Source organism: Corylus avellana, chromosome 3, assembly GCF_965113065.1.
Source record: "Corylus avellana chromosome 3, dhCorAvel1.hap1.2, whole genome shotgun sequence".
NCBI lineage: Eukaryota > Viridiplantae > Streptophyta > Magnoliopsida > Fagales > Betulaceae > Corylus > Corylus avellana.
In genome coordinates this window covers 25,273,616-25,293,248 of record NC_142492.1, presented here as the reverse complement: position 1 = coordinate 25,293,248, position 19,633 = coordinate 25,273,616, and the positions used below count along the sequence as shown (strand labels likewise).

The window sequence follows — 19,633 nt, the reverse complement described above, 5'->3', positions numbered from 1 at the left end:
TTTAATGAAAAATTTACAAGTGGACCAAGTGGTTGACTATGACACGCATTATTAGGCATTAGCTGGAAAATGGTCTTCACTTTTTAAAATACTCTTCGTCACTTTTACGGCAAACTCCCTTTGGACCAATATCAACATCATGATGTATTGCCTCTATCACTATCAATTACTTCTTCAAATCACCGCTGACGTTAATTTCAAAAAAAAATTCTCATAAAGTTGGACATATATTAATGGGTGAAATTGGTTTTTTTTTTTTCGCAATAAAAAATTATTCACACAAATTTAATTAATATTAATTGCTTTGAATTCTATTAATGTCTTAATACAACTCGTTCAGATTATAGCTTAATTAATTTTGAGGAAGTGCATGTAGTTTTTGCAGTCTAGGCCCTTCCTAGCAATTCTCAACTGATAGTGTTACCATAATCACGCTCGAGTTGAATAGTCACCATTGATCGTCCCCTCTGCATTTTTGCTCTGAAAAAAAAAAAAAAAAAAAAAAAAGAGTTGTCCAAATAATTTCGCTTTATTTAGCAATGTTTTCTAAAGTTTTTTTTTTTTTTTTCAAAGACCGAAAATCTGTCATAATATAAGCTATACTATGCTAACAATAGGGACATTTTATAATGATTTTAAAATTCGGAAGTATTATGGATTTATGGTTATCTCAATTACAAGGCTAGCCTAGTGACATCCACATGATGTGCATAGCATAAGCATCAAATCGAGTGGAATATACTGGGAAGAAAAAAAAAATTATGAAATTAATTTTTATAAAAAAAAAAAAATTAAATGCTAATTTTTATTACTATATTATTTCAATTATATTTGGATAAGAGTTTGATTCTGAACCAAATTCGTTGGATATGATTTTTCTCTAAACTCGTTAAAGGAAGTTTTTCCGACTCAATTTATAAAAACAGAAACAAAATTTAAATAAATTTTATTAAAAAAAATATGTACATCTCACTTACTATTTTTTAAAAAAAAGACACATTATTTTTATAAATTGGGTTGACTCCAATCGAGTTTGATAGAAATATTTATCAAGCTGTTTGCATTAAAAGAAAAAAGAAAAAAAAAAAAACAAAAACAAAAACAAAAAAGAAAACCAAAAAAAAAAAAGGCACAGCAAAAAACGACAAAGGGCACTTTAGGTTTTTAGTATAATTGAACTAACAAATAAAACAAAATGCAGTTAATTGCGTGGGGAGTGGAGCACTGCTGTTGAGTAGGGGAGAGGCTTACATACAGTTGTTTTAAACTACCGCAATCTGCGGTAGTTTAAAACAACCGCTCAGATTTTCCTAAGGGTTAAAGAACCCAAAACTGCAGTGATTTTTTTAATAAAAAAAAAAAATTGACGGCAAGAAAGATGCCGTTAAGTACTCCCCACCCAAACCTTATCTCTCTTCTCTTTACAACCAAACTTGGTCTAACTATATCTGAAAGAACCAGAAGTAGTCATACATGCCAACAACAATTCTAGAAAATTTATCATAATCCAGGGAATGTGCCAAATTACAATTAACATATTTATGGAATTAATTGAATTTCTTTACAACTCAAAAGCTATTTGTTCTGCAGTTTTACCCATCAGTTCATCCATGGGCATCAAAGACAAAATTGTAGAGCCGAGTTCATCAATCCCCATGGCTGCCATCTTCTGAAGCAATTCAACCCCACTTGTGGATTGATGTGATTGGAGAACAAATGGTTTTGATATTTGCATGGCTAGCTTTGGAGTGTCCTTCCTTGAAACTTCAGTATCCAGAGGATCCATGGCAGCTAAGTAGCCCCCATCCCTTGTTTGCACAACGCAGCCCAAGCCCTTGCCAAGATCTGGGAGGTACACTTTGGACTCAGGTTCTGTATAATCCTCGGCTCCTTCAACCTGGAGAGGTGGAATTTCATCAGGTTGATTGAATTTATATTTACTTGTTTCTTCTTCCTCAAGCAACTGAAGAAATTCCCTTGTTACGTTTTCTTCCTCTGCATCGAGTCTCTGTGATCCAGAGTCTTCCTCTGTCTTGACAATTTTTTCTTCAGCCATCATAGACTCGAGAGCTTTTATTTGTTGAGCAATTGAATCTAGTTCGGTTAATCTTGTGAGATGTACCTGATCATGCACTACCTCTTTGACAACCTCGCTTGACACTGATCTTTCTTCAACTAACTTTTCTGAATCCTCCTCTTTTTCTTGAACCTCAATACCTTTATCCACAACTTCGAAGTCAGGGAGATCGAGATCTTCCATTTTTGTTTCTTGTTCTTCCAACTTTGCAGCCGCTGGCTTGGGCTCTGGCTTTGGTTCTGGCTCTGGCTCTGGCTCATCGAGATTCAAGTCATCCATTCCTTGAAGATCTGCTGTGTTTGCTCCTGTCTGTGAAGGACTCCAAGCTTCCTTACGGCTCGACATCCTAGGACTAGGGACACTAAAGGATGCCTTTGATTGCTTTCGAGCAAAAGAAGACGATAAATTACTAGATTTATCTGACCTTGATTCCTCAGCCTGTCTATAGATTCCAATACCTCCATCTTTCTCCATAATCTGGAACCCCAGTTTCAAAACTAGTTCTCCTCCTTTCGCCTTCCCCGAAAGATTGAAACTTGTGTCCCATTGCCGAACTCGGATACCTTTAAAATATAAATTAAAGGGAGAGGCTTACATACAGGAGAGTGATTGACTACCTCTGTACTTGGAAAGAAAGAGTCCAAGGTCATGGCTTTTGGAGTCTTCAGTAGGGCCGGCGTTGATTAAAATATTTTTGGGTTTTCTACCTTTAGAGAAGAGAGATAAGGTTTGGGTGGGGAGTACTTAACGGCATCTTTCTTGCCGTCAATTTTTTTTTTTTATTAAAAAAATCACTGCAGTTTTGGGTTCTTTAACCCTTAGGAAAATCTGAGCGGTTGTTTTAAACTACCGCAGATTGCGGTAGTTTAAAACAACTGTATGTAAGCCTCTCCCGTTGAGTAGGGTAAGCACACATGCCGCTTTTAGCGTACGACAATGATTATTTCTCTATTGTCGCGCCTCTCACACTTGCACGTGTTTATCGTATCCTACGTGTCGCATAGTCAAATTCTTAAGCCAAAATTACCCTAACCTCCCGCACCGGCCAAACCAAAGTAGAGATAAATAAAAAAAATATTTTGTTTACTGCCCTAATAATAATAATAATAATCTAAATGCGCACTTTAATTTAACAAACATTTTAATATTAGAAAATTAGATCCCACCAAAATTGCCTAACTTTACTATTATGATAAGCTCGTATTAGTTATTTATTAATTCTTGTCATTGGTCTGATTTTTTACAAATAGTTTCATTAGAATGTGTTAGATAATAATTTTAATTTCAAATTTGAAAAAAATATTTTAATGTGATTTAAAATCAAGAAGTGTTTTTTTAGTGCAATCCAAATTTAAAAAGTTTTTTTTGAAAAGTTTATGTTTTTGGATTTATTTATTAATAATTTTGAGAAAAATATATTTTTTAATTTTTAAAATAAAATACCAAACGAGACCTAGCTCCTTAAATGAGTCAATTAATCGTTTATCTATGTTTTTACTAGTTTTTATCTTTTTTAATGTTGGCAATCATCTTTTTCTCCTATATAACTATATTTTATCATAATATTTTTGTCATTTATACTTTTATAGTTATTCTTAAGAAATAACTATTTCTCTTGTGTATGTAATTAGTCATTTCCATTATTCTCAAGAATAAACTCCTACCGAACAAGAGAATAATTATTCCATTAGAGTCCATTTCACAAATCAAATCATTCTTTTACACTTTATAGTTATTTTACTAAAAGCCTGCACAATGACTAATAATATTTGTATGCCATCACTATCCCTCTACCTTTATTTTATTATTATTATTATTATTTTTTATTTTTTTAATATGTCCGCACAAGAGTGAGGAGAAAGATTCAAACTAGTGATTTTCGTTTCATTAGACGTAATTCCAGTCGATTAAACTACCTCTTGGAAACACTTTCATTTCATTAGACGTGATCTCAGCCGATTAAACTACATCTTGAAGACCTATCGCTCTACCTTTTAATAGAGGATGTAGTTCGAAATTATAAAATATCAAATCAAGCAATAGTACGCATTGTAAAATTGAATAAGAGTTTGGTTAAAGTATGAAGAAAAGAATGTACCCCATAAGTCATATCTATTTAAATACAAAAGAAAAATTCATGAAATATTATAATTTATTTAAAAATTATAACTATTAAGATTTTTTTTTTTTGAATAAAACTATTAAGATTATTAAAAGTGAATGGTTGATATACTATTAATTAATTAAATTTGTACTTAAACTTTTTTACTAATTATAAACCGTCACATAAATTTATTTAAAAATTTATAGTAAAAATTATAATACTCGTAATTATATCGTAAAATACAATATGATTTTCATACAATGCCTTTCATGTTTGAGGATGTGTGAAGGGAGGGGAATTGAATGGAAGTTATATAGTCTGGTAAAACTTCCACCTAACCCATTGATACCGACTCTTCAATCTTCATAATTGAGAGAAGAAGAAGCACAAAAAAAAAAAAAAAAAAAGAAAAAAAAAACTTAACAAACTGAGAAAGAAAATCAGTATACTTTATTTTCTTTTTTTGTAGAAATTAGGCGATAATTATTTACATTAAAAATAATGATAAAAAGATTTATTATAATAAAATATTTTAAGAATTCTTATGATGATACGATAATAATTAAGAGAAGAAATTATGAAGATGAATAAGCTAAGGAAAAACGTACAAGTTCAAAAGAAATTTTCGGCGATGAGATTTCTTTTTGGTTTTAATCTCTCTAACAGAGCGGCGAATATTCTTTGTCCTTCTCTCTTTCACTCTCTGTCACCATAAGATAAAGAGAGAGAGAAAGGAAAGAAGAGGAGGAGGAAGAAGAAGCATTCAAACAACAATCTCAAGGGAAAGGAAGTGACCCAGAAGCAAGCAAAGCGATTGAGGGGTACCCATTTCCTCGCTCTCTCTCCAAAGGAAAGGAAAAGGAATTTACGGAGATGGGAAAGGGAGAGAAGAGCAGTGGGGAGGTGGAGGCTGTGGCATCGAAGTTTCCATTGAGCGTTTGGGAGGTGGCGGCGGCTTCCACCGTGGTGTTGGGCTTCGTGGTGGGTCTTCTCTGTGTGTACCTGACCATGCCAGCATCTGATTACAGCTTCCTTAAGCTCCCTCGTACCCTCGAAGATCTTCAAATCCTCCGGTAATTTTTCTTATTATCGTTTTTTCCCTTTCGTTTTTTATTTCCATTTTGGAGAAATTATAACTTTTTTGGGGGGAGTATTGTAATTTAATGATTGCATGAACCAAAATTGGTTCTATATGCAAGAAAATTTCCTTGGAGACATATGGGATTGGGGTCTCGGAGAAAAAAAAAATTGAATTTTCAAGGGATTTTATTTTCAGGAACTCGTTTTTATTGGGAGATTTGGTTTTGTGATTGAATCTGATCAAGGATCTAATTTTATGAGTTTATTATGATTTTTGGGGTCATAATGCATCACGATGGAGGTGGGGTATTGAGAATGTTAGCATTTCTGCTTGTGGGTCTGATTTGGATTTTTTGCATGAATGAATGTTGGTCTATCACAGCTCTATTTCAGCAGAAACTGAATAGAGAAGCATTGGTTTTAGATGTAAAGCATTTTTTTTTTCCTTTTGCCAGATATAACTCAATTAAAAAGTTATGATTTTTTCCTAGATTTCTAAAGCATTGTAAATTTTTTCTTGATTAATTGAAAGTAGTAGAGAAAAAACTGGTTAATATGAAAAAGATAATGGGTTTGCTTTCTCACTTGGATTTGAGCAAGATTTTTTACATTTTCTTCAGTCTAGATCACGCTAGTAAACGTACTTGATTATCTGAATTGAAATTGTGGGTTGAATTGAAATTGGCTTGGAGAACTAGTCAACGTACTTGTTTATCTGATTCAGGTTATTGTAAGGTTAACACCTGTATAATGACTCTTCATTTTGGCTTATCATGGATTCCTTGGCTTGCCTCTACTCACTACCATCTAATTGGAATTAGAAATAGAAATAAAGTTCATATGGAAAGTATCCTAGTCTTCAAGTACGATCAGCAGCAGTTTGGTGGGTCAGCATGTTTGAGCTTAGTGCTGTAATTGTTGACTTGATGGTCTCCAGAAAGATTTTCTAGACAAAAATAGATTGGTTGTTGACTCGTTGTTCCTCCCCTCATATTGGTTTTTTTGTCCCCTTTATTTTCTTAAGCAACGTGTGGATGCAGAATACCAATTCATTTGCCAACAAAAAAAAAAAAAGTTGTTCCTTATACCTACTAGGTTGTGCAGACAGATAAGTTACTTTCCTCTGCCTTGTGTGTTTAGGACGTTGAATTGGATTCTAGGGTAATTTGGATAGATATTTGATATTAGGTACCAAATGTTCTCCTAGATAGGACACTTGGTCAGCTTAATGTGGTACGGATGCCACTGAACGGAAGGAGGATGAGGGCAACTAAGTTGTGCATACATAAGTTTGTTGCCTGTGGTGAAATGAATGAGCATTTGACTGAAAAAGAGGTCAATTACCCAGTGCTGTTCCTTCCTAAGTGGGCTCTTAGGATGCTTGGATTTGGTCCTACCATATTTTACATGAACTGGCCACTCTCAAGATTCAATTGCACACACTTGCATTGAACAGCCTGAAACTTTACCATTACACCGCACAATGGCCCCTAGTATTTGACTGAATGTTTGAAAAATTATGGAAGTCAACCTACCTTTGGCACTTTGCTGGAGTTACAATCATCTTGTAGCTATTGACAGATGCGATCTGATATACATTGCTAGTACTTTATTTTTATGTTTCTTTTATGGATCTTAGCTTTGTTCTTGTTATCAGAAAACTTTCCCCTTGATTGGAGATGATATTTGTCCCCTGCTATTAGTGCTTGATTTATGCAGAGATTGTGGAATGCTACATTGATAATTCTTTTTGTTTCCCCTTCTTGTTCCATAGAGATCACCTAGAGAGTTACACAAGTGACTATACTGCACAAGTCCTGGTTGGGTACTGCATGGTTTATATTTTCATGCAGACATTTATGATTCCGGGGACTGTGTTCATGTCATTGCTGGCCGGAGCCCTTTTTGGAGTCTTCAAAGGTGTAGCTCTGGTTGTCTTCACTGCCACTGCTGGTGCTTCTTCATGCTATTTCTTATCAAAGATGATTGGCCGGCCTATTCTCTCCTGTCTTTGGCCTGACAAGCTGAAGTTCTTTCAAGCCCAGGTGAATCTCAATTCCCCTGGTAACTGCTTTGGCTCTATTAATTATCAGGTTGTAACAAGATTATTACTATTTTTTTACTTCCAGGTGGCTAAAAGAAAAAAGCGTCTGTTGAACTACATGCTTTTTCTAAGATTGACTCCGACATTGCCAAATACGTTTATCAATTTTGCTTCTCCAATTGTTGATGTGCCGTATCATACTTTTTTACTGGCAACCTTAGTCGGCCTCATACCTGCGGCTTTTGTCACTGTCAGGGTAATTTATCTTTTGAATATTGTAAAACCTTGAATGTTTGTGTTTAATACTGATCTAGGCAGCGAAAGTTTGTGGTCATAGCACCAACTGAATTTAGGGTTGCCTCATATGAGATTTTGTGAACATCATTATCTTATTGTCTAGTTTGTTTTGGGGGAACCCAGTTGACTTCTATGCAAGAAGTCAGGGAGCCCAAGCCATCAAGTGAGATTTTCAGGTCTTGATTAGTTGAACAAGCTACACTACAATTAGTTTGTTCTGTGTTCTTGGATTATTAGGCTCTAATATCACTCATGTAGGAATTTACGTTCTATTGGTAGTGCTTAAATATTACTGACTCTCTTGGTATATATGCAGGCTGGACTAACTCTTGGAGAGTTGCAATCCATAGGGGATCTCTATGACTTCCAATCAATTGCTACTCTATTCCTCATTGGAATTGTCTCTGTTACCCCCACCCTGGTGGGCAAGAGTACACCGTAGCAATCTACTGGCCAAATTGGCTTAACGTACAAGGGGGCCCTTGTTTTCCTGGCGGCCATTTGAGTTTCACTACATTTCTGTACAGAACAGCCTCAAATAAAAAACAATATATGGCTGCCTATCAGCTTGTGGATTTCATTGCCGATGCTGTAGCCACTGGAGATGATAATGTGGGAAAGTTGCAGGCTAAAATTGCTCCGTTGTGTTATGTTTATTGTTGCGTTTCTGAGGCGAGGCGTGGCGGTTGGAAGTTAAATTCAGTTTCAATTTAAGTATCAAATCTGCAGATTTAGAGATGTATATTGTTGTTAGTGAAACAATGTGTAAAATGACAGTCTCTCTGTTGGGGTAGATTTATCATAGTTTATGTTTTTCATCGATTGTTTCTGGGCGTCGCCTGCAAATGGGACATGTAGGTGATTTATTAGATACTTAGAAATGAATTGGTTGAAATTGGCAGATTACGACGTTGTTTGTGGCGCTGATTGGTTGCGCTTGATCCCATGTTTTGTGCTCAAGTCCTTGAAGAGAATTTGTTACCTTTTTTTTCAACTGGGGAAAGAAGATAATTTTATTTAAAATAGAGAAAATTACTTATTTAGTCCTTGGGTTGTAACTGTACCAAACCAACAGACCTAAAAGCGAGTTGAGTGGCTAATTCCATTAGATGTTCATGAATGAATAACAAACTTGGGTTGGTCGAAATATAATATCACATGTTAATTATATTTTTGGTGATTTACTAATTGGTTTCTTCGTTTCCTATATTTCTAATTTAGTTAGATTGTGGTCAACGTTATCCTCCCCTTTTGGTAATGTGTTCGTAAAGTATATTCTTCATTTCCGTAATGCACTTGTTAAAGTTTCATGGTCAATCTCATTCCTCTTCAGGCAATGTACTTGTTGTTGAGTGTACTATTCCTTCACGTAATACACTTATTAGGTGTCAATGTGTCATGTGACGTAGTATATTATCTTTAAACAACCCAATTCTATTTTTATTCAAGTGAAAAAATTAAACTAAATTAAATATTTGAATTAGAAAAGAGAGAGTATGACCTGGTATTGATGGATCAAGTAGGGGAAAAAAAAAAAAAAAAATGGCACCAATAACATAACAAAAACCAATTGCAAATCACATCAGAATCAACTAATCAAAGACAATAATTGTTTTCTTATACAGGTATGTGAGTACGTCTATAAAGGAACAACTGGCAGCAAACAAGAGAAATGCTATTTTTTCTATTCTTTCAACTCTTATCTATAATAACAGATCTCTTAACAACATGTATGTTGTATTCCGGGAATTAGCTTTAATTTATCATTGAAGAAAAGTAGTCTGAATAGTTGAATTACTTTCGAAATCATTATCAAACATACCAATATATGATTTTAAATTGAAAAGAGGAAAAGTTTAAAAGGAATATGAACAAGGAAATACAAAGCATTAAAAAAAAAATAAAATTATTCCAATAGTTTTGTGATTCAAGCAACTTTTACTTTCCATTGCAATAAAAAGAATTTCCAAATAGTTAATTAATACACCCAAGCAGGGTGCAAGGATGACACCTAAAAAACAGGGAGTTGAAACACCCATGTCTTAATCCTCTTCAACGTACAACATCAACAGCATCTCTTTTCGTATTCCTACTTAAATTTCTTGGCCTTCTTGTTCCGCTGGAAGCTCTCGGGAGTTCGGCTATCTAGCTTGCGTTTCATCCCTGCTCCTCTTGAACCACCACCATCCTTGAGCACGTTTGCTTTTGCCTTTCTGGCAGCAACCGATGGTCTTTTCCCATGCCGTTCTTTTGGCTTCACCCCTTTCTGACTCTTAGAATTCAGACTGCCTGGCCTGATGAACTTTCTTTTCTCCTGATGAACTTTCTTTTGGACACCAGATTTGCTTGCACGCAAGCCCTGGTAGGACGACACGGGGGGAGGAGCCTTCATATTTGCCCTCTTACTGCTCTCTGGAGTCCTAGGATCCAGTGCCAGCCTCTTGGCAGGAGAATTGGCGGCCTGAGCAGATGATGGATTTGATCTCTTAGATGGGGTGGAACTTTTTGTTGCATGGAAGACCCTCAGCTCTCGATCCCGAAGCTTCAAGTTCCGTTTCTTAACAACCAAATTTGCAGCTTCCTACAAATACAACATGTAAATTGTGGTGTAATTACTTAATGGCTATACAATATTTTAAAAATAACAATGGAACTTTAGAAAATTTCATGAACATTCTAAATATTCAGTTACAGGTTCATCAGGTTTTCCTGCTTCTCAGTCTACATTTGCCCCTAAGTTAATCACAGTTCTTTTAACTATCTTTAACCTTTACAAAAAGCATTGCAGCCATCGTTCACAAGGAGATGAAGGCAAGCTCTCCTAGAACCCTTCTAGCAAAATCTGTATGCCTATGGAGTTTGGGAGAAGATTGGGGGAAGACTCTAGGAAACTAATCCCACCAATTAAATCTTGCCAGCTAAGAGAAAATCATGCAAGATATTGTAAAAAATAAAGCAGTCAAGATATTCCAACCAATTCTATCCCAAGCAATTCCCTTTACTGATAATACCCTACCTTTATCTCCAAATACGACTCCAATTGACATCACAAAACAAAGAAAATGAAGCATTTCAGATGGAAGTCTCAACCTCCAAAGATGTCCACAAACATTTAATGACACAACAAAGTTGCAAGCCTTTAGAAATACTTCCACAACTGAGTTGTTAAGAAGAATTCTGCCGAAAAAAAGACAAGTCCCTACGACCATCCCTTGCTGTGAATTATAGATCTCAACTCCAACTCTCATGGTATCCATGTTAAGGTGACATCCCGTGGTGAGTGTTAACATTAAATTATGTGTCAGACTGGATACACAATAGTAAACTTTGTATAATAGCATAAGAATACCAAAACAGAAGCAAACGCCAATAGCATTGAAATTAGAGAAGATCGCAAGCAGTTTTGAACTTTCTTCAACTCGCATAAACATTACTTCAGGAGTAACTCAATTTCAACTAAGTATGAAGGTACAAATTCCATAATTATTCTCGCTACAATGGTTTTAAGCATTTTACAAACTCATCAAGCATCCACAAATAGATAAAAGAATTTCAATGAAACTAACTGCTAAATATGAGATTAAAAGATCATACCCTTGTTTTAAACAAGACATAGGCAATACCCTTTCCGAGATGCATATGAGGATGTCTAATGACCCGAATGGCTTCAATGGAGGATCCCACATTGTCAATACCAGAAAACAACCGATAAAGTTCTTCATCCTGTAAAATAATGTAAAAGGAACATATGTCCAGACTTCAATAACAACACAAGCATAATTATGAGCACATACATACAAAAATCAATGTAAGTAAATTACCTTTACATCATATGGGAGGTTACCCACAAAAACAGTTCTCTTGTTATCATAAAGTGAATCATTCTCCCCTTTCAGCTTCTTACGAGGCGGGCATGCCCTATCAACACGGATGTGATTTCCTCCAACCTATCATCAGTTAAAGAAAACATCAACACCTAGTAACTTACACTAAAAAATTAAAATGGCATAAATATTAAATTTCACACAGAACATGATGCTGATTGCCAAGACTTGAGATAAGAACATACCACAGCCATGTTATGGGAGAGAGAAGCGTTAGTGGATTCCTCAGTTTTAAAAACAATGTAAGCATGGACACTGCAATAAGAAGCTTTGCCATAAGCAAAATGACAGATGAAGAAACAACAAAAATAAAAAAGAACATATAATAGCATCAACAACAAATCATAGCAATCGGGTTTCAATTATCAATTAATCGATGTAAAGGAAAGACTACCTTCTTCAGCTTAAACATAAATTCTATGTAGAAGCTATCGATAAGGAAAAGCATATTGCCTCATTCATGTAAAGATAGAAAATTTATTTTCGACTGAAAAAGATGAAATTACCAAGATAAATAAAAAGAAACGAAAATTTCAATACAGTAAAGCAAAGTCAAAAAAATATATATACAACCAACCAACCCAAAATCAATGGTCAACATAAAATGAGTACCAAAACGATAAAAAGTTTAAAATGCAAAACATTCAAACAGGTTTAATCAGCCAAACTAGTAGAAAATCCAAACAACAATGAGATTCAAAATCCTCACCTGTCAGCAGTTTCATTGATTTGCTTTGTAATGATCGCTTCCTTTCTCGGCCTTTTAGTCTGCAAAACAAAAATCATTGGCATAAATCACATATCTGTTTAATATTACAACTTATTAAGGAAATAAAATATAGGGTTTCTAACATCCATTTCTCGAATTGTTTGAACACAATCATGGAACACTCACATCCAAGATGGGCACGGAGCGGATCCTCACAGACTCCACCTCCCCAAATTGTTTGAATTCCTTAACAAGAGCCTTCTTCTTCACCTTTAGCGGCAAGTTCCCAACAAACACAGTCCTCAAAAGCTTGCTCTCGTCGTCATAACCTTCAGGCGAAACCACCAAATCCTCCACATTATCCACTGTTTTCCTCTTCTCCCCCACAAGTTTCTTCTTCTCTCTCTCCTCTTCCTCCGCCGCCACGCCGTACTTCTTCGCCTCGTATTCTCTCTCAAGCTCATCTCTCTTCCTCTTCTTCTTCGCACCCAAAATAGTGTTCTCTCCGTCCGATTTGGGACCCAACTTAGAGCCGTTCCCTTCGTCTTTCTTCAATGCCCCATCGGACTCAGAACCCAAATTAGGTTCTCTATCATTTTCGTTCTCAAGATTAGGGTTTTGGGGTTTCTTCCCTTTGTCTTTCTTCGACGGCTCATTTGACCCAGAAGCCAAATTAGGGTTTCCACCCTTGTCGCCCTCAAACGCACCGTTAGATTCAGCTCCAAGATTCGGTTTTTGTGGTTTCTCTTCCTTTGCTTTCTTCGCCCTCAATGGTGCCTCCGAAGCTTCGGGGATCGTATACGAATCGAGACTAGGGTTAGGATTTTTCTCCTTGCCCCTATTCCTCTTCTTCTTCGGCTCACCGTCAAGATTAGAGTTTTCAAAGACGACGTCGTTGGGGCTTCTGAGAGACTCAGCCGGAGCAAACCCCAATGATTCTTGGGGCTTTCTCCGATAGGGGTTGCTTTCAGAGAAGATGGAAACGGCAGCGTTTCGGTCGTCCGTGGCGTCGCCGAATAGGGTATTGAAAATGCCCGACGAGGACGGAACGGCGTCGCTTTGGGGAGACTCCTTTGGTTCTTTGGCTTTAGGTTTCAGCTTTCCCATTGTTTCTTTAGGTTTTGGTTCGAAACCGATGCGAACAGAGACGTTGAATTGAATTTGAAGAGGGACGGTGTAAATTGAAATTATCAGGACCGGGCTGGTTTATACTTTATAACCTCAACGCTTTTCGTTTTCCTCTTTAATATTTTAGAATTTACAAATTACAATTTTCATCAAAATTGCAACAATAAGAAAAATTATCCTTATTTTTAACTAACATTATGGATTTAATTTTTTAGTTATTTTGATTTCTGAAACTTTTAGACCAACAAGTGAATTTAACTTTGATAATCAATTATTTTTGTATAATTTTTTCTTCACGATTACTATCTCGGACGAAAAACTATGGGATTTTGTTTTTTAGTTTATATGATAAAAACTTTGAAATACAGGAAAACTTTAATTACTCTCTCCTTCAATTACACCCACCTAATATTTTTCTTTTTTGTGCCCGCCAATAAGAAGCTGCCATCTTGAATTATTACACAAACCCAAATAATAACAAAAACACTAGATTATTTAAGTTTATTCAATTTTTTTTTTTAATTTTTTTAAGAATATGGAAAGGGCTGGGGGTGGCCCACGCGGCCACCTCCGACAGATATGGGGTGGCCTGCGCAGCCACCCAGCCAATGTGGGTGGCTCGCCGGCCACCCCAAGTGGGCTAGGGGTGGCCGCGCGGTCACCTCCACCAATCTGGGGTGGCTCGTCGGCCACTCCAAATGGGCTGGGGTGGTGGTGCGGCCACCACTGCCACCCCAACCCTGCACAATCTTAAAAAATAAAAATAAAAAATCGAAAAATCATAATAATTTAGTGTTTTGATGCTTATTTTATTTGGTAAAATAATCTTACGTGGCCATTTCCTATTGGTGGGCACTTATAGAAGTCGCTCTTGTTAGATTAATAATAAAAATCATACCCAAAGTTTGGAAAGTTATCTAAAAGTTAATTTCATATTTCAAGAACTAAATTAATTTTTAGTTCAAGAGAGTGAGATTATAAAGAGCCGAAATAATTTTTTTAAAAAAAAACTTTAGAAAGTTTTATGAACTTTCACACGCTTTGAGGTGATTCTAAAGATAAAATTTTTTTAATTTTATTATTTGAACTTTTAATTTGATGCAATTTATTCATTTCATTAGGATTTGACGTTAAATTATAACAAGGCTATCGAAAATTTCAACATACCCTTTGAACTTTTTTTATTTCCTGAATTATGTTCGGGTTGGACAATGCAAAATCCAATCCAATTTTTTCAATCCAAATCAATTCGCACGCAAAAATATGCAATTCACACAAAAACTAAAGGCAGAATAGCCATCAAGCTTAATTAGAAAAGTCAAGAAAAACAATGTTCCTACGAGTGTCAAAAATATGTTGTACACGTGTTCCATTAGTATATATCTATTTTTCTCAGGTAAAAAACATAAAAAGAAGTTGAGACAAATAAAAAAGTCAGGATATTGCTAGGAGCAAGGACCTGGGACGGCTCTAGCTCTGTCGTGATCGACCTCGTCTCAAAAAAAAAAAAAGAGAGAGAGAGAGAGAGAAATTAAGAAAGAGAAATGAAATCTATATTAGGATTATCCTTTGAGCAATAATTTATAATGACTCGACCATCAAAATCTATCTCATCCAAACTTGAATTGGTATGTTTGATAGTGGTTTTGAGAGTATTTTTAAGTTTTGGTTTGAAAAAAAATGTTTTTTTTTTTTTTTTTTTTTTTGAGTTCAAATTTGAAAAATGTTGTATTTGAATTGTTTGTTAATGATTTTATCAAAAAGTAAATTTTTTATTTTAAATTGACAAACGAAGGGTCATCTTGTTTTTTATTGATATAAACCGTTGTTAGTGATCCTCACCCTTGTTGGGCTAGCTAGGGACCGTCCGTCGGTGACCTCCTTAAAGGAGGGACTAACCATCGGCAATGCCAATGGTAGTCCTCGGTAACCCAATTCACTGAGAAGTGAGCTTTGTTACGCCTTACGCAAATATATATTTTTTAATAAAAAAAAAAAGAGAAATAAATAGCCACTTTATTTAACCTTTCATTTGCACTTTTTTTTTTTTTTTTTTTTTTTTGACATGTTCATTTGCACTTATGCTTATCTTACCATTAAACAAGGACTCCATTTAAAAAAAAAAAAAAAAAAAAAAACCATTAATGAGCAATGACATATATATTTAACATTGTTGACATGTAAGAATAAATTTGGAAAAACAAAAAAAATTCTTACGAAACAGGGATCTTCAAAGTGCAAACAACATTAGGATCGAGGGAATTGATTATAAAAAAAAAACATTAGGAGGGAATTAAGTAAAAGCAACTAAATTACTAATTAATTCCCTACCAAAAAAATTCACAATCCATCTTTCAAACAAGATTATCTCCATGAACATTATGCGTTATTGCATGATTATCTTCTAGGGAACGACGGCAAACGGGGCAAGTAAGATTCCGGCGCTCCAACCAAGCATCAATGCACGGCACATGGAACTCGTGGTTGCAGTGAGGAAACACTCGGCACCATTCCCCATCCTTGAATTCTTCCAAGCAAATCACACACTTGTCACCGCCGTATTCGTTGTCGCCATCGCTGCTAATTTTCACCATAACAGCCGGCATAAGTTGATCAATTTGATGGGGCTTGATTCTTGGCCGAGCAAGACGATCAAATAATATAGTTAATATTAGGTATATGATCCTCTCTAGCAAACAGAAAAAAACCAACAGAAATAGGAAAAAAACGAGATCACGCCGCCAACCCCCGCCAACCCTCGTATTGGGAGTGGGAGGATCAAGAGAATATTGATGATCCATCGTTCCTAAAATTCTTGCCTCTTTTTAGTAGAAAAAAGTTTGTGGGCTCTTGTCTACGTACGTTGACCGAGTATATATAGTGGGTAAACTTTTGTTTGGAAAATACAAGTCAATTCGGATAGAAACTTTGTTTCTAGGTTAATTAGGACTGAACATCTCTTCAAACTAGGTTGTCCAAATTTGAGAGGGAAAGGGTTGGCGGGATTTGATCGAGTAGTGGTAGGAATACTTTTTATTTTTTATTTTTATTTTCAAATCAAAATTTAATAGTGATTTATTTCAAATTTAATAATGATAATTTCAAAAAGGTGAAAATACATTTAGCCCCTTAAACTATCACCCATTTACTTACGCTTTTAAACTTTAAAAAGTTATATTATGGCCTTTCATATTACCACTACTTATCAAATTAGACATTTTTGCATTTTTCTTTCCAAAATACCATTAGATTTATTAAAAAATATCAATTTGAAAAAAAATTAAAATTATTAAAAAAAATTAAATAAAAACACCCAAAAAGGATGGCGTTTTCATATATATTAATTAACCCCCTTAAATTTTTTTTTTTTTTAAAAAAATTTATTTATTAATCAAAGGTATTTTGGGAAGAAAAATTAAAATGTACTGTCAAACAATTGACACACAATGAGGTAGTATATGAGGCCTCCTTTTCACTTTTTAAAGTTTGAAGACATAATTGCAAAATGAATAATAGTGTTAAGAGGGTTAAAATATATTTTTTCCTTTTAAAAGTTACTATCAACTTTGCAATAATAAAAATATAGTACTTAATTACCATTACTCATGCGAGTCACATGCTAGAATCTAGATGGACTCCCACCCTAGACTAGTTAGAACAATGGACCCCGCAACCCACTCTAGGGTGTTATAATTTATGTGAAATTCTAATTTTAGAAAATTTCAATCCTTTTGTTTATGTTTAATGTCTTTCCTCAATTAGAACCGTAATAATTTTTAATTTTTATGTTTGGTTTCTAACTCACATTTTCATTAAAACATACTAATTAAGTTAAGAATGACAGCTCTCTTTATTCCTCAATATATAATTACATCGTTTTTCTTAAAATCAAGATCACGTAACTGATAAACTTTAGAGATGAGTTCAGACATTTCCAATTTGGAAAAGCTTTGCTTGTTTGGAGTCTATTTTGTTGTATTCGTTTTTTTTTTTTTTTTTTTTTTCCAAAAATTCTAAAAATAAAAAATAAAAAATAAAATTTTTTGAAAATAATATTTGAATAGTTTGAAAAACTAGAAAACAAAATTCGGAAGTTTGGAAAGTTATCTAAAAGTTAATTTCATATTTCAAAAACTAAATTAATTTTTAATTCATGTTTGGATGAGATAGATTTTGATGGTCGAGTCATTATTGATTATTGCTCAAAGGATAATCCTAATATATATATATATATATATATATATATATATATATATATATATATATATATATATATATATTTCTCTTTCTTTCTTTCTTTTTTGTTGCCACGATGTCGACTAGGACTCTAGAGCCGTCGTCCCAGGTCCTGAGAAAAATAAATTCTTTATTTATTTTGTTGTCTTTGTTGTCTCAACTTCTTTTTATTTTTTTACCATAGCCTGAGAAAAATAAATATATACTAATGGAACACGTGTGCAACATATTTTTGACACTCGTAGGAACATTGTTTTTCTTGACTTTTCTAAGCTTGATGACTATTCTCTCTTTAATTTTTGCATGTGTGAATCGTATATTTTTGCTGTGCCGAATCTGCCGATTGATTTGGATCGAAAAAAATTGGATTGGATTTTGCATTGTCCAACCCAAAGATAAATTCAGTAAATAAAAAAGTGGAGAGTATTTTAATATTTTTTTATAGAATTCCTTAGGATTTAAGGTGGAGGGAATAGAAATTAAAAGTTATTAAAAAAATTTTAACTTTGAGGTATCATATCAAAACACGTAAAAATTGATGAAATATTGTGAAGTTTTTCTTATTTTTTATTATTATTTCGGCTGTTTATATATTCTCACTCTCTCAAACTCTGCAATGGGTGTTTTGGTGCATGTATTTTCTTGGTTTCTTTGTGTGTCTTGTATTACATGGGTTTAGTTAGCTTTAAATAGTTGGATGAATTCTTTAATTCACCCAAGTTGGCCGGGTTTCTTTGTGTGTCTTATATCATGAAAGATGCTCATACATACAATATAATTATCAAATCACTTTCACACTATTTCCCCCCACTATATATACGTTTTTTTCAGAACAATATTTCATCATCAGCTCCCAACAATCACTGTTTTGTTTAGAGCAAAAACTAGCTGGAAAATGGGTCGACCTTTTTGCTGCATAACTGCCTTATATTTTCTGCTAATCTTCAATCTTACTATATCAACTGGTATATATATACATATATATTCGCTTTATTACATATATAGCTATAGAGTTGGAACAATTTTCCATATATGTTTGATCAATTAACGTTGTTTAATCTTGACACAGAAGCTAGAATTGTCGGAGTAAATTATGGGATGCAGGGGAACAACCTCCCGCCACCAATCCAGGTTGTTGCATTCCTGAAATCAAGGCGTATAACACGGCTTCGCCTTTTCCACCCCATTCATGACGCCCTTCAAGCTTTACAGAATTCAGGAATTGAAGTCATCCTTGGAACACTAAACCAGGATCTCCAAATGCTTGGGAGCGACCTTTCATTCGCCAAAAACTGGGTTAACACCAATGTGATTCCATATTCCAAAACGATTCGTTTTCGTTGCCTATCGGCCGGCAACGAAGTCATCCCCGGCGACTTGGCAGCCTATGTTTTTCCGGCCATGAAGAATCTAAAAGCAGCATTAGATGCCGCTGAAGTAGCCTATAATATCCCAGTAAGTACTTGCACGTCAACCGCGATTCTCGGGCTTTCATACCCTCCTTCAAAAGGGGAATTTTCGAAAGATGTGATTTCTGTGATGAGATCAATAGCAGGTTTCTTGGCAGCAAATGGAAGCCCTCTGCTTCTGAATGTGTATCCTTACTTTGCATACGTAAATAATCAGCAACAGATTCCGTTATCCTACGCGCTATTTGAGAGCACCAAAGTGGTGGTGAGAGATGGAGGGCTTAAGTATAGGAACCTCTTCGACGCTATGGCCGATGCTGTTTACTCGGCGCTGGAGAAGGTGGGCGGTGGCTCTGTTCCGATTGTTGTGTCGGAGACTGGATGGCCATCCAAAGACGAAAACGGCGGCGTTGCAACCATCGGTAATGCCAGAATGTATAATAAGAACCTGATTGCGCATGTATCAGGGGCTTCTGGTACACCAAAGAGGCCAGGGAATAGCACAGAGTCTTATATTTTTGCCATTTTTAACGAGAATCTCAAGCCTCCGGGGACTGAGCAGAACTTTGGGTTGTTCTACCCCAATATGACAGATGTGTACCCTATTTACTGATTTTACTCATTTGACAGTTGAAATGAATTCGTCTTACATTTTCCTTGTTTGA

The 19,633-nt window shown here is 35.0% G+C and overlaps 3 protein-coding genes and 1 pseudogene across 3 annotated transcripts; 2 read left to right on the top strand and 2 right to left on the bottom strand.

Annotated features, from left to right (window-relative positions):
* Window positions 1-1,530: 1,530 nt before the first annotated feature.
* On the bottom strand, window positions 1,531-2,736 carry LOC148586993 (protein PLASTID MOVEMENT IMPAIRED 1 pseudogene; annotated as a pseudogene).
* Window positions 2,737-4,801: 2,065 nt separating this feature from the next.
* Window positions 4,802-8,508, top strand: LOC132176117 (SNARE associated Golgi protein family). Its single transcript, XM_059588245.2, has 4 exons — window positions 4,802-5,254; window positions 7,036-7,306; window positions 7,391-7,561; window positions 7,919-8,508. Exons 1-4 carry the CDS (start codon window positions 5,055-5,057, stop codon window positions 8,042-8,044), a joined length of 768 nt encoding a protein of 255 aa, XP_059444228.2. The 5' UTR covers window positions 4,802-5,054; the 3' UTR covers window positions 8,045-8,508.
* Window positions 8,509-9,528: 1,020 nt separating this feature from the next.
* LOC132175727 (RNA-binding (RRM/RBD/RNP motifs) family protein) lies at window positions 9,529-13,389 on the bottom strand. Its single transcript, XM_059587754.2, has 6 exons — window positions 12,382-13,389; window positions 12,196-12,254; window positions 11,672-11,741; window positions 11,424-11,549; window positions 11,197-11,325; window positions 9,529-10,183 (listed from the first exon to the last, which is right to left on the bottom strand). The coding sequence occupies exons 1-6, from the start codon at window positions 13,300-13,302 to the stop codon at window positions 9,692-9,694; spliced, it is 1,797 nt and encodes a 598-aa protein (XP_059443737.2). The 5' UTR covers window positions 13,303-13,389; the 3' UTR covers window positions 9,529-9,691.
* A 5,065-nt stretch (window positions 13,390-18,454) lies between these two features.
* On the top strand, window positions 18,455-19,633 carry LOC132176671 (putative glucan endo-1,3-beta-glucosidase GVI). Its single transcript, XM_059588942.2, is given in 3 exon segments — window positions 18,455-18,524; window positions 18,629-19,578; window positions 19,580-19,633. Coding segments are annotated over 3 exon segments (1,074 nt in total).